The sequence below is a fragment of the Amblyomma maculatum genome, chromosome 3 (genome assembly GCF_055883805.1).
Source record: "Amblyomma maculatum isolate TAMU_Amacu chromosome 3, ASM5588380v1, whole genome shotgun sequence".
In the NCBI taxonomy this organism is placed as follows: domain Eukaryota; kingdom Metazoa; phylum Arthropoda; class Arachnida; order Ixodida; family Ixodidae; genus Amblyomma; species Amblyomma maculatum.
In genome coordinates this window covers 194,910,890-194,925,667 of record NC_139346.1, presented here as the reverse complement: position 1 = coordinate 194,925,667, position 14,778 = coordinate 194,910,890, and the positions used below count along the sequence as shown (strand labels likewise).

Here is a 14,778-nt window from a genome sequence, read left to right as displayed (position 1 = left end):
CAAACATATCTGCTTAGCGATCAATATTGCTATGCGAAAGCTTGTAACACGCTTATAAAGGACAAGACATATCGAATTACTTGAAAAGAGTATGAAAACGCTGAAATGCGAAGCATAAAAATGTTTTGGTTCTTTATTCCTCTACACAACGGACGACATCGAAACACGCTTTTGTACGTGTCAGCACGAATTTTTACGTTTGAAGGAGCACTGTTTTGTCCGTTTATACCATGTGTAGAACAGAAGAAATATAGGCAAGCCTGTTCGCGAAAGAAAAGCAACAATAAAAAATAACAAAATCGAAAGTCAGCGGAGACGTCTTTTTCTTAGGAGAAGAAGAAAACTTTGCAAACCCGGTGGATTGCGGAACATAATAATATTATTGTATTGCAGTCTTGAATTCGAATAAATGGTTCAAACTATTCGTTGAGATGAAGTAGCTAGCCAGAAGTAAAAACGATTTTGCAGAGCACGAAGATAGAGACAGAAGTGCTGATATCAGATGGACGCAGACGAAACTGGAGGGACGAGGCCTCTTTTATTCATCGCTTCGTTCTTCAATGGTTGCTCATCGACCAGAATAACTAAAATAGTTTATCACTGTTGCTTGCTACAAGCTGTGGGAACAACGCAATGCTGCCATGAGAACAGAAAACTTAAGTTGATTGCCGTGCGAACGAGACGTGAGCCGGCGCTAGGAGAACTGGAGACCGAGGCACGCCTCCCATTCTTGACGATGAATATACGGCGTTTCGATCCGTCGGCACCCGAAAGATGTGCAACGCAGGCGGCCCCCTATTTCGCAACGCCTGGGCAGAGCTTGCGCAAGCATTCTGTGTACGGCGGACCCGCGGAGTGACAAAAGATGAGTACGAACTTAGAAACACCAATCCAGGGAACGCTCGCGCTGACCGCCTTACGGCAAAGACGGTAAAGAATGGAAATTATGGCACAAAGTAAAAAAAAATACATTACATCAAGAAAATCGCTTCTGCTTTCTCTCTTTCTTCTCCGCGCAATGGAACCTGACCAGAAAGTAAAGTAGGTAAGGCAGTAAGGGGACGGTTCTTCACCATAGGTTTCCTTTTCAGATGAATACTGGTAACAGGAGGAAAGCCCCACACAATGCTCCTACAGGTGAGAGTGCTTATCAAATTGTAAAGAAAGGTTTGAAAAAAGATTGATTGATTGATTGATTGATTGATTGATTGATTGATTGATTGATTGATTGATTGATTGATTGATTGATTGATTGATTGATTGATTGATTGATTGATTGATTGATTGATTGATTGATTGATTGATCAACATACATAGGCAGGCTGGCAGCACTAGATGGTGCATTTGGATGACCATGAATTAAGATTACCGTCTGAGCCCCTTGTGCTTGGATTGGAACGCAGAAGTATTTAACCTTGAAGATAGTATCAGCAGTAGCGAACAAGAGAGAGTGCTAAGAATTAGATCTCATTATCAAGACAAATTTTATATATGCAACTGAAAAGACTGCGAACATTACAGAAGCCACAGAATTCAGTGATATGCCATTATTACAGGGTATTCCGCGCAACAAAACACACACAAGAATGAGGACACCAGGGGCTCTTGCGTGTATTGTGTTGCGCTGAATACCCTGTAATAATGTCTGGTAACCAACTAGATCAGCAATTAACTCTCTTAGTGATATGTGTCCGCATATAGACAGGTTTTATTTTTCTTTCTTGCAAAGCTGTGCGTAAATTCGCATTTAGTTTCCCATCATTAAGAGAGGGTGGGCAATTCGAATGTTGCGTATGCGATTGATTTTCTAGTGCGAGAATTCCTAATTATAACATAGGTCCACCTGAGACGCCTAAATGTGAATGAATTCTTCGCACTATTTGCGACTGTACAAATCTTTGATTAGGCTTAAAGTATTCACACATGGTCACCACAATTCTTAACACCAAGGTAAAGAAGTACCGAAATTGATTTTGAAGAACTTTATGAAGTCCTTCCGCAATGTTTTAACGACAGTGATTTTTATATTGGGAAGCGTGAGCATCGTTCCTAAAAATATTTTCCATCTTCCAATATGCAACAGAACGAGACCGTAAGAACATTTATCAGGACGATAATCGAAAGACGGAATGAGCTTTCCGCTGTGAATCTACTTTTGTTGTGTCTCTTTCACGATCTAACTGTGCAGAGAAAGAAATGATGTCGCATAAATTATAACTTTAAGCACGCTGCTGCAAACTAAACAAAAAGAACAAACGTAGCAAATAAATATAAAAACCCTTCCTCTTAATGCTCCAGATTCATGATAATAAGAATGCGAACATCTAGGTGAGTACAGCGCAGGCCCATTTCTTACTACATTTGCATGCTTCAGTAAGAGGTGTGACGCACGGTAATCGAACAAATGAACGAAATGGATAAAAAGGAAGCCCCAGTCAATGCCCCACCCCCTCCCCTTCCCGTCAGTTTGTTCCCCGGAAGCAACTGTCTGCATTTCCTGCATACTTGTCACCCAGGGTGGGACATGCCCCCGGCTGGCAGGTCTCTGCGACAATTGGACATTCGAGCACCTATTCTTTATCAGATCTATGCGTGCGTAGCTTGCAACTCTTATTTTATGGCGGAATTTCTCTTGGCTTTTCAGCGCACAATGCATGGTAGGATGCGACAGAAGTATAAGAACGATACAGACTGCCGGAGCTACTAATTGAGGAAACAGGCACACTGAAACACAAAATGAAGCAACTGCTTCCGCCACCGAACGAGGCATCCCAATAGTCCATGACATGTTTAGAGATCTGCTACCAGCAGTACGTGTACGAACGCGGATACATTTTCCTCTAAGAAAATTCAACATTTTATTACATAGAAAGCCTGACATATCTAGGCGTTTTGGCATTGTCATATCTGCGCTGAAAGAGCAAGCAGTGAAACAAGAAAATACCCCTTCGCAGTTTTGCTTTGGCCAAGGCAAGTTCTTATAGGTAGCGCCACTAAATTTTAGCTAAGGTACTTACATGAATATCAAAGTTAGTTCTCGTAGAGTATCGCCCTCGCACAACGCAAGAAAGCCTCGCGTGCTTCGGTTTGTGTATTTATCGTGACGTGTTTCACATTCATCGAATGACACTTCAAACGGCGCGTTGAGAGTGCGACGAACACGTTAACTTTGATACGCATAGTCCGTGTCCCGAATAGACACGTTGGGTGCAATCTTGATTACTTCCTACGTGCCCAAGAGGGAGAGGAAGCTCGCCACGCCGAGTAGAGTATTCCAACCGACGTCACAACTGGAGGACTGCATTTCTACCATCTGTCTGCTGGCACCTGGAAGTGATGTAGTGATACTAGGTATTGTACACAAGTGCTTTTTAGCGGTGCCGCACTAGATATTCCACTCAGGAATTTAGCCGGTATGTGACCTCCTGAGCCTTCAATCTCGTGCCGCAGCGATGTTTGTGCGCGACACACTCCTGCCTGCGTCAGCGATATAAAAGACGTCACAAGACCACGTATCATGGCCCAACTGTCAGCAGCTGTTAATTCAGGCAGCACTTTTGACCGGATGATAGAACACGCAGGTCAGGCACGCTTTTTCTAGGCCATTGAGGCCTATTCGTACGGCTTGGTTAAAGTGAGGCTTGGTATCTATATGGGGTGGTCTTTCATGTAATCTGTGCATTACGACGGTATCTTAATGAGTGCGTGCAACCCAAAACAGAAGTGAAAGCCGAAGCGGTAGAGCACGTAATTTGTGTTCGACGTAGCGTATTGCCATTCCCCTAAAACTGCAGCAACAGAAGTGCCGGGTACGCTACTCAAAACTAAAGCCTGCTGCTAGGAGGCTATTGTTAGCATTTTTGCTGTCGTCAAAAATATTTTTATTTCTTTTTTGTGGCAGACTGAAATGTAAGCAATGGAGAAACTTTACGTGAAGCAGTTATTTATTTATTTATTTTTATTCATTTCCAATACTGCTGACTGCTGTCTTGACTTGATGCTTTTCTAAATTATACACTCTCGACTTCTTATCATCGCAAGCTGCAAGCATAGAGTTTCTTACTTACTTAGAGAGAAAGCCTGGGGTGTTGCACTTCAGCTACCATGGACGCGCTAAGAATCATGGGTCGGAGCGTTACTTGGTGCGGCACAGTCGCATTTTTTTCAGGAACATAGAATGGCTTTACTATTCCCCTCCTCATGATCACTATCTCGGGGCGCTAACGTAGAGTACAAAGGCCATAGTAGCGAAGGCGCAAAAGCAGACGACACCGACAAGAAGTTTTTGTTTTCTGAAATGACGCTAAAGAACTTACCAAAATTATCGAGTAACTAAATATTTTTTCAAAATTTTTTTTGTTTGTTTTTACAGTGAGTTCATTAGGTGCGAAGTATTGGTTTCTGTGCTGTTCGATACTTCGCTCATTTCGGACAAATTTTCCACATGCATGCTGTTTCGCTCGCTTTTTTTTTTTTTTTTTTTGCAAGTTATGCATGTCACAATATTGAATGTTGTGATGTGTTTTGTTGTAGAAAAATGCTTATTTTTGCATTATTTTTGCCCAAGAGTTGTATTTCTGCACTCGGTAGCTCACCGCCCCATGGCGATTCGGGCACCCGTGCTGGCTCATTCATTCATTCATTCATTCATTCATTCATTCATTCATTCATTCATTCATTCATTCATTCATTCATTCATTCATTCATTCATTCATTCATAAGGATGACCTAAGGCGAGTATGTCGGGACGGCCTTTCCACCATTAGCATGTTTTCTTTATGCTGAACAGAATGCTGGCTGAACTGGTCGTCAGGAACCTTCAAACTCAATATTAGAACGCCAGTTTGGGCGAGTTCGTTATGCATTTTCTTAAGGCGGCAGAGCTTTCCCGCTAGTAAACCCCAGTACAGAAACAATGGAAGGAAGTAGCCATCAGCGCTAACAGGGCATGGGCATCTTTTCCGGCCTATGCTATAAATGAACAGTCTCTAAATCGCCAAAGTGGACGCAATACTTTTTCTATATAGAATGAGAAAAAAAGTATTTTTGCAACTACCACTGGCTGCTTCAAGAATTTCAAGGTTTGTTTCAGAATATCAAACAAGCACACGATGCTTGTTTGGGCCGTCGTTACGAAGCCAATTCCGGTATCAGAGCTCTGTACGCGCTCGGCGCACGCTGCAGAAACGCATTCAGAAGGGGTCCCTAAATTTAGTCCGCCGCGATGGATCGATGACAGAGGACATGTTTGCGGCCCTCCCTGGCTACCCTTGTCGTCGCACGTACATTTCTACCTACGGGCAGCAAAAGTATCTTTTCGAAAGTTCCAACAGCCAGTCAAATACGGATGTTACTGCATCCCCGTCGACTTGTTTGCCTTCCACTTTAAGGGTAGGTCTGTGGTTTCCGCCCACCGCTTGTCCGTTTCGAGTGGCGGCCAACAACGTTTCAGCTGCGACAAAGGCTTCGTAAAAAGCTATAGACGACAATAAAAAACGAAATAACTAAAGCGAAGTGAAGTGAAGGTGAAGCTAGAACCTACAAGTCAGAAGTCGAATCATGTGTTTCCTCTTTTCCACTTTTTTGTTCGATTGGTGCCGAAAAAGCAGTTGATTTCTGTCAATTCTCTAAGAATCGTCTGCGTTCGACCTGCCGTTGTGAGCGGCCTACTTCTGGGGAGACACCTGGAGGACGAAATTAGTTCACCAATATGCAGAAAACAAAAAAGGCAGGTGAAGGGGATTACATGGCTGAATAGAAAAACTCCCATGGCAAGTTTATGTAGTACATTAAAAACTGAGGCCACAAATTGTAAGGTGAGCAAAAGAAGACACAAGGAGGACGACGAAAACTTCCATGCCTTAAACTAGCCGGCGAATGTCCCCTCTCGCTGCCTAAAGTTTCATTACAAAATCAACAACAACAAACCTGTAGAAAGGAAAGAACGTCGACAACTGAGCTGCGTGAATTTTGTAACCACCCTCTTATTCCCTTGAAATTTCTGCAGACTAGTTCGAGATAGCGTGGACATCAACATCTAGTTTTGTCAGAAACAGTTGTGTGCATGTTTAGGAAACACCGGTGCCTATGCGGGCATCGAAATGCGTAAAAATATTTTCTTGTACATAGCCGACTCTTAGAAAAAAAAAAAAAGTAGCGACCCTCAGTTAAGAGCCTGTAAAACGACACGTGGGACTAACAAATTTATTCATGGCCTGGTTGAAAGGCACCAACTTTATTTTCGTACTCTTCTTCGGCATGGAAGAGCTTCGCCCCCAAACCTCTGCCGTTATAGCTTGTTCGAGCGGTATTCCTTGAGCAAGGAGAAAAAGTGCAAACTATTATTCTTGCTCACGTTAAAGTGACCGCCTTTCAGTCCTCCCGAAATTTTGTCCTCATTTTATTTCATATTGTAGGCACTACACAGCCTTCGTCGAAACTACGCGCACCTTATGGTTTGCTTACGGGTCGTATTGTTGAGACCCCGCGCAGAATTTAACAATAATCGGTGCTATAAAAATAAGGCGACAGTTTTGTTTCTTTCTTTTGTTTCGCAGTGTGGGCTACATTTCTCAAGGTTTAAGAAGGCTTTCTTGAAAAGCCAGTGAAAAAAATCAAGGCCCCATAATATTCACCAGTGTGTGTTCTTGTCTTGTGAGCATATGCAGTTTCATAGTGCAATAAATGTCAGTTCTCGCCTCCTGGCTGGCCTGCAACTATGGCCCTAAATACTGACTGAATAAAACCTAAAACGCAGCAATAGAGACAACGGGTTGCATTTGGATCTTCCATTTTGTGTTGCCACTGAAGTTCTCGCATCGCGTGTTGCGTGATACCATGGCGTCGTAATAGTGTGACGTCACGCACCACGTGATGTACATGTACATGTTACGGACGACAAGGAAGAAGAAGCGGGCAGTGGAGCGGGCAGGAGCGCTCGCGCTAGGCCCGCCGCGAACATTCATTAAACGTCATCTACCATCGTCATCGGTCATGTTCTGTCTCCTGTCTTCATCGGCTTGCCGCTTCGTAACATTTGGTTGGAGGTGCGACGTACGACATCCCCATCCTCGCCTTGGAGCGTCGAGGCCATCTTCAAGCCGGGACCATCACCGAGGGCCCAGGGACATCGCCGAGCAGCTTCGCCCCAGCCCTTCAAACCCAGACCTGAACAACTACCACCGCCCAGCCCCCAGCCCGGACCTGAAGACAAGGAGAACAGACCAATCAGAACCGAGATGAAGGACCCGAAAGACCCGAATGACCCGAAGGAACCGATGGACACGAACACGCAACCCCCGCCCAAGCTGCCCGACGTGACCTCGAGCCATCGGTCCCATGGACTCTGGTGACGGATGGTTGACAGCTCCAAGGGAGGCGGATCACCCACGCATCAGACATCGTCCCGGCAAGCCGTTCTATTCTTCCTTCTTCCTCTTCTTCTCAAGCATCCAGACACGCCCATCATCACGCCATAAAATCATTAACATCGCTAAACTCCCTCGTCCACGATCGGGACGATCGCTCGGTGGCCCCGGGTCATGTTACGGACGACAAGGAAGAAGCGGGCAGTGGCGCGGGCAGGAGCGCTCGCGCTAGGCCCGCCGCGAACATTCATTAAACGTCATCTACCATCGTCATCGGTCATGTTCTGTCTCCCGTCTTCATCGGCTTGCCGCTTCGTAATAATATTATAAATAAAACAAACAACATAAATGTAGTAGCAAACGACCGCGATAGTGATTCTAGCATAGGTTAAATCGCACAGGCCAGTTTCCCTGACTGTTGCATTAGGCAACTAACGATACATCGCCGCTTCCTGACAAAGCACGTATTAAGCAGCCCTTTTCACGCGCTGTGAGTCACCGTCTTCATCAACATTGATTAGTGCGCGTCATTCAAGCAAGACCAAGCAAGAACTTGGACGCGCAAGCCGAATTTCAAACGCGCGGGCGTATCCGCTTCGTCAAGCGTGCCGCATTGCAGGCGCTAGAAAGAAAGAGAGAAATAACGTAATTAGTGCCAGTCAGAGAGCAGAGAATTCGGTCGGGAGTGATGTAAAACCAACTCCCTATTACCTGCTAGCCGTCTCCCGGGATCTCTTTGATCGCGGCGCCAGACATGGCCAGGTGCAAACAAATTTTCGGACTGATCTACCTCGTTGCTGTGGGAAAGAGCAGTTTTCCTGCGCTCGAGAGTTACAGAGAGCTTCGGATAGAATAAAAAAAGCAAGTCATACCGCGTGATCTAAAGACGCCACCGGAATTACCGGTGTACTTTCCGCATCAAGTGTGTGCGACGCAATGAGAAATTCTGGTACATGAAAATTATAGAAACGCGGTACATTGCCCGCATAGTGTTTTAGACACTGTACAAAGAAGGGAACTGAGAATTTCATGTTATACGAGTGATATTATAAACAAAAAAATAAAACTATTGTCATCATGTTTAAACAGTTCGTAAAGCCCGAAATTATGACTTTAAAGCATGCATAGCCACCGGTATGTATATTACGATCAACAATAATTAGTTACCTGAATTCTTTTTTTAATTACTGACCATAATTTTCATTTCCCTTACTGCGTGCGTACCTCTATTGCGCATACTAAAATATACCTGCAAGCCAAATTCTAAGCGAATACTTGAGTCATTTTGGCATTCGAAAAAAACAAAAAAAAAAAACAGTGACTGCAGCAGAAAGGAAGAGAATAATGGGCAACAAAGAAGCCCGAAAACCTCCCCCTCGGAAGGCTGAATTCCCCGAAATCCACAATAGCTCAGAGCTGCGGGTTGCAAACAGAGACGTTTTGCGCCCTTCCATTTAGGCCCTCTTCGAGCCATTCCGAGCAGTCGCCGGTGCAGTTCGGAAGGATTTACGGTGGGGTAGTTTTGGGGAGATTTTCTTTTTTCTTGATATCCTCTTAAGCAGTCGTTTCTTCCGCTCGACTCCGCGCAAGGCATCGTGTGCCCCGACACGGGATTTTTTCTTATTCTTACGAGTATGAAATGCGCGAACGCTGCTACACCCTGCAGCCTCCTGGTTCTTACCTCGAGGACTCTGGCTCATGCATTTGAGGTTATACCTTGCTACTGGTTCCGCGTCCTATGCGATTTGTCTTTAATGCAATTCTACATTATTTGAAACGATGTTTTAGATTTACAGTTTTTTTTATTGTTCACCAAACTTGTGCTCAAGAGATTTTTCGAAGCGGCGGTTAACGGACCCTTGATTCTTTCCTGACTTTTGATCATTTCTTTGTTTGTGCTCATAAAGGTAACTTAACAAATTAATAGAGCAGTAATCTTGGCGCATTAAGCTTCTACAGTACTTTTCTCTACAGAAAGTGATAGGTATGGTCCATGCAATATATGAAGTTCTATCAGCAATTGAGTTTGCCGTGGCGAGATATATTTGGTAAAAAGCCGTAGGTGAAATGCAGCTCAGTACATAGAGTATTGATGGCCTTGCGCATAAAATACTTTTTCGTGCATACCACATATAACCAAACAAATGGTTCGGTACAGACTTTTACTCGCATCCTCTTAATTGGAGTGGCGGAAATTTAAAAGAAATGAAAAAATGTATGAATGAGAGGCTCGATCAAAGGGAAGGCATCGGCCTAAATAGGTATACGCCTTCAAGCAGATTCATATGTTAAACGGTGTAGTGTTCGCACGATGCAAGACAGCCGTAAAGCAATACAAAACGTATACCTAGTGTAGAATTTGCAAGGCGTTCCAGACTCTGTTCATCATCATCATATCGCAAAGCCACAGACTCTGTTCAGGGCATCACTATTGCCGGCTTTCACTACTTTAGCATGACATCTAGAACAACAGCATATAGGAATAGGTAAGCGGGCAGCTCTTCTGTCCCAGAGGCTTGAACCGTTGAGTGCCAGCTTATTCGCATTCATGCGCCTTGCGACCGGCTTGTCTTGTTCGCCATGAATTGCAGCAGATGATTCCTTTTTGCAATCATATTTATTCTGAATAAAAAGATCTTGACAGCCTACGCTCTCACATCGAGTGAAACAATTGCGATGTCGCGCCCAAGGTTGGGCGCCAAGTTTGAACGACCGAGCTATCGCCACGGAGTGAAAAATTACGCTACCTGCAAACACATATTAAATCGTTCAATTCATTCCAACTGTGCCGTAGCAAAGCCACAGCTATTTCCGCGGAACCCTCCGAACAATATATGTGGAATAAAATATGTACGGTAGCTTTACCGCGTTGAACACTGCGTCCCGTTAAGTACACAATAGATTTAACATACTACACAGCAGTTTTATTCTTGAGGTATGTCACCCTTCAGCGGTCAAGAGAAAGTTTAAGGAAACGCTTGACGCCAGTGTAAGGCCTTCTTACGCGGGACGCGGGCAAGAGCAAGGCCGATAACACGACAACGTCTTCACTCACCCAAGACGCACGTGGGAATCGGCTCGGTGATTTCCTCGCGGTTCTCGATGAGTCGCTCCATATTTGGACGAATGGCTACGCCGACTCAAAACTGGAAGCACACACCTTATCCCAGTCCGATTGAGGTTGCTGCCCCCAAGGCCGCAGCGTCCTCCCGAAGTGTGTCCCTAGGTCGAGCGTGCCTCCGGGTCGGCCACTCTCGCTGGCGAGTGGTCCCGTTATGCTCTCCCGATCCGTCAGCCGCCACCACGGGAGAGTGCCCCGCCACCGATCTCAGCCGCTCTTTCGGTCGCGGCCGCTTGTTTCGGCGAGGGCGCTGCAACGCCGAATATAGTGGCGCCGCATCGCGGCAAATGACCACAAGCAACAAAAGAAGCGCCTCTTCTTTGGCTCCTTGCGCGGGATTACTACGAACCGGCGCTTTTCGACGCCTGCTGCGTGAAAAAAAAACAAAAACGCGCGAAATTTTCAGGAGCGAAGAGTAGTAGGCAGAGCGCCCTTTTTTTTTTTTTTCACTGCCTTCTCTTCATTTGGCATCTGCGAAACTAGGTTTGAAAAGCGCTGACGACCTTGGCTTTTTTATTTGCCGTGAATGGAGATGACATACGCTTGTTTATAAAACAACACTATTGTGGTTTAATGAGCCGTGTCGAAGGCAATCACAGGGTCCGAGAAACACATTAAAAAATTGCTTTTTGTTTGTTGTGGCATGAAAAAAGGAGGAAATAGCTAAGCAATTTTAGTAAAAAAAGGTGCTCAACGGAAGCGTCACCCGGCTCATTCTGTTCACAATTAGCAAGCAAGCACGTTCTTTTCGTTTGGCTGGCAGCGCGCGGCTAAGCTTCTCGCACGCCTTTCAGAGTTTTGGCATTGTAAAAGTCTCGTTTACAAACGTCTACTAAACGAAACATAGGAATTGTGAGCATGGTATGGGTTTGAAGATCATAACTTCATAGACTTCATAACTTCTCTCACAGACTGCAAGAATTGTGTCGGAAAAACACCCTGACACTAAATGTATCCAAAACTAAATGTATACTCTCGTGCTCCAGGAATCTTGCCTTTAATACCACCTACCATAACTCTCGGCCTGCACACATTTGAACTAGATAAATGCGTGAAAATGTTTGGTGTTTCCGAGCACATGTCCTGAAATGAGCATGTCAATTTTTTGTCGTGAAACTTAAGCAAGATCGTAGGCCTGCTGAACAGGAGCCGTCACAACCAAAGATGAGGAAGCTTTTATACGATGCCCAGCTACGGTACTGCCTATTGCTGTGTGGGAATACAACTAAGTTGAACATAAACAGACTAACTCTGATCCAAAAAAAAGGCTATCCGCATTGTGGAAAATACTTTATTTCTTTACCATACAGGGCCACTTTTCAATAAACATACGAAACTCAATATAGAGAGCATGTACAATTATAGCCTTTTAAGGGTTTACAAGAGTGCCGTAGAAGAAAAATCAGAGATCTGACGAAAAATACGAATACATACATTGATTGCTCCTTTACAAACCGTTGGTTCGTAGTAAACTGGAGTATGCCTCATCCATCTGGGACCCTTATCAAGAGACACTAATCTATGAACTCGAATCTATTCAGAACCGTGCGGCCCGTTTCATTCTCTCTAACTATCATCGTAATTCTAGTGTCACTGCTATGAAATCAAACTTATCACTGCCACTACTGTCTCAACGTAGAAATATATTCCGTCTTTGTCTATTTCATAAGATCTACTATAATAACCCCATCCTTAAGAGAAAATTCATTACGCCTCCTTGCTACATGTCTGCTCGGATCGATCACTGTCATAAGGTTGGTATTCCTTCGTGCCAAACAAATCACTTCTACAACTCATTCATCCCCAGCACATCGGCACAATGGAATCGCCTTCCCCCATCGGTTGTTAAAGTGAGTGACCATTCTGCGTTTAAATCTGCGTTAGCTAATCTGATGTTAACATAGAACATTGAATTCGTCCACACTGCCATTTGTTTATTGTTTTTAGTTCATCTGCTGTTTTTATAAACTTTTTTTCTCTTTTTCCCCCCGAATTGTGCTGCTGATTACGTGTATGATGGTATATTTCAGCAACTTTGTTTCCTGCCTGCTAGTAAAATTGTTTGTTTTGCTCACGTGGTATATTTGTGTGCTTATATAATTCGCCCATACGTCTGTGTCAGTAGCTAATAATTTGTATTCTTATATTGCTGTAACTTGCTTATGTGTTTCAACCATACTACTGTTCAAATTTGTTGTAATACTGATTGCTGTTCTTTTCCTTTTTTTTTTCTTTTATTGTACCCCACTCCCCTCTGTAATGCCCTCGGGCCCTGAGGGTACTGAAATAAATAAATAAATAAATAAATACCCATTTAGATGTCAGACAGCATGACTTATTCCCTTCTCCCGTACATTGTATGGAGAGCAAAGAATAAAGCATATGCTACTATACAGACTCAATTCTCTAAATCTAAATCAAATAGACATCCTGTCGATGCCATATAAGAGTGTTCTAGGGATGTTCTTGTAAGTGACACTGTGTATGCCTTGTAAGATTGTAATACAAAACTTGTTATTTTATTCGTTCACACTAAAATAGCATTGTGTAGTAACAAAAAAAAGATTTCCTAACACTGTTCACCTCTTCTCATGCAACTGTCTACGCTGTTCAATTGTCTGCTGTATGGGTGGCTGGAGCCTCGTCAAGCTGCAGACAATACAGCTTTTTCTCTCGCCACCTTTTTTGCTCTTGCAAAATATAAACTCAATTGATTGATTGATTGATTGATTGATTGATTGATTGATTGATTGATTGATTGATTGATTGATTGATTGATTGATTGATTGATTGATTGATTGATTGATTGATTGATTGATTGATTCATACCTCTATGACTTACCGAAATGCAAACTATAATTACTTCTTAATTTTGGTTAGTTGCGATTCAGCTCAGTTCAACAAATTTCTAAGCACGATAGCTGCATGAATGTCAGTTTGCAATATCATGTCGTCGTCGTTATTGGCGTCGTCGCCCACACACCACACAATTTAACAGCACCCTTATGTATATATACCTCTCCAACACTCAGTCGCCCGACTGAACCATGAGGCCAGCTTAGGTGGGAGGGACATTTAAGCGTCGTAAAACACGAGCGAGTGCTTGACAACATGTGACGAAAGGCCGAGTATCATACTGACATGACTTTAATAAATGATCGTGGTATAAAATTATTGAGGTGGACACACCTGAAGAGCTAGCTTTGTGATAGTCAATCGCCAGAAGCGCGAATACATTCGCGCAAAGGTACCTTGCCAAATGTTCCACGCTTTTCTTTCGACAATTTATTTCTGCGCCATTTTAGAGATTACCTGGTTAAACTTGGCTTTGATAATGTGATTATACCTACGTTTCGTGACAATCGTTATCAGCTAGCTAATGTCCTAACTGCGAACAGCGGCTACAGTGGTTGGCTATAAGCATAAAACTCAGGAGCAGAAGAGACATACCGACCTGTTTCTTCGTGATTGGTAACGCATTGAGAGTGACTAATCACGCTCCTCAGTGTGAAGTCACGAAGCAATCTCATAGCATTATAGTCACGAAACTGCAATCTTAGGAACAGGATAAATTGGCGCTGTGGATCTCGAGATATTATCAATGCGAAAGCATTACTAGGCTATGCCGGCATTGTCGTGTGTGCAGCACGTGTATATGGAACAAGTGTACAGTCTTGTGTCGTGCCCTTAAGGATCCGTCCTGATCAAACGTGCGGTTTTTAGCTAAAGAGAATGGTGTGGGGGTGCTAAACAATAAAATGGTGTCAATAGGATGATAAGTTATTTAGAGCCAAACATGTAAAAGTAAAATCAGCCATACGATTATGTTGACGTGCAAGTGTGACGTCACGCCAACAGGAAGTGGAGGTTTTTGACTTAATGAGGCAAATACATGCGTGATAGTGATCAGAAGTGGGTAATGAGTGTCAATTATAGAAATACAAAAAATAATTAGGACATAAAAAAGCGAAAAAGACCAAACAAATGTCCAATATAGTACGCATAAGTAGTGACGTCACAACGATACGGTTGTCATGGGGGATCCCCGCCGGTGACATCATGGCACAGCCTAGCATGCGTGACGTCAACGACGCCTGGCGGCGCCCTTCTCTACGGCAGGAAGGAGGTCGCTGACTGCCATCATGACGTAACTTCGCATCCTGGCAACGCGTGACGTAATAACGGTCGGTGGCTTCCCTCTCCGACGCTAGTCGCTCCCTCGCCGCCGGCGCAGGGTGACACAGTACCTAATTGCGTGCTGTGTGGACGTGTTGGGGTGTAAAGGCCCCG

The 14,778-nt window shown here is 44.0% G+C and overlaps 1 protein-coding gene across 1 annotated transcript in view; it reads right to left on the bottom strand.

Annotated features, from left to right (window-relative positions):
- The window catches only part of LOC146197331 (carotenoid-cleaving dioxygenase, mitochondrial-like), a 79,679-nt gene extending 69,196 nt beyond the window's left edge, over positions 1-10,483 (bottom strand). Inside the window, exon 1 of the mRNA XM_084596465.1 lies at positions 10,423-10,483. Coding sequence (XP_084452591.1) covers positions 10,423-10,483 — 61 coding nt within the window. The remainder of the gene's footprint in view (positions 1-10,422) is intronic.
- Between the last annotated feature and the right edge of the window lie 4,295 nt (positions 10,484-14,778).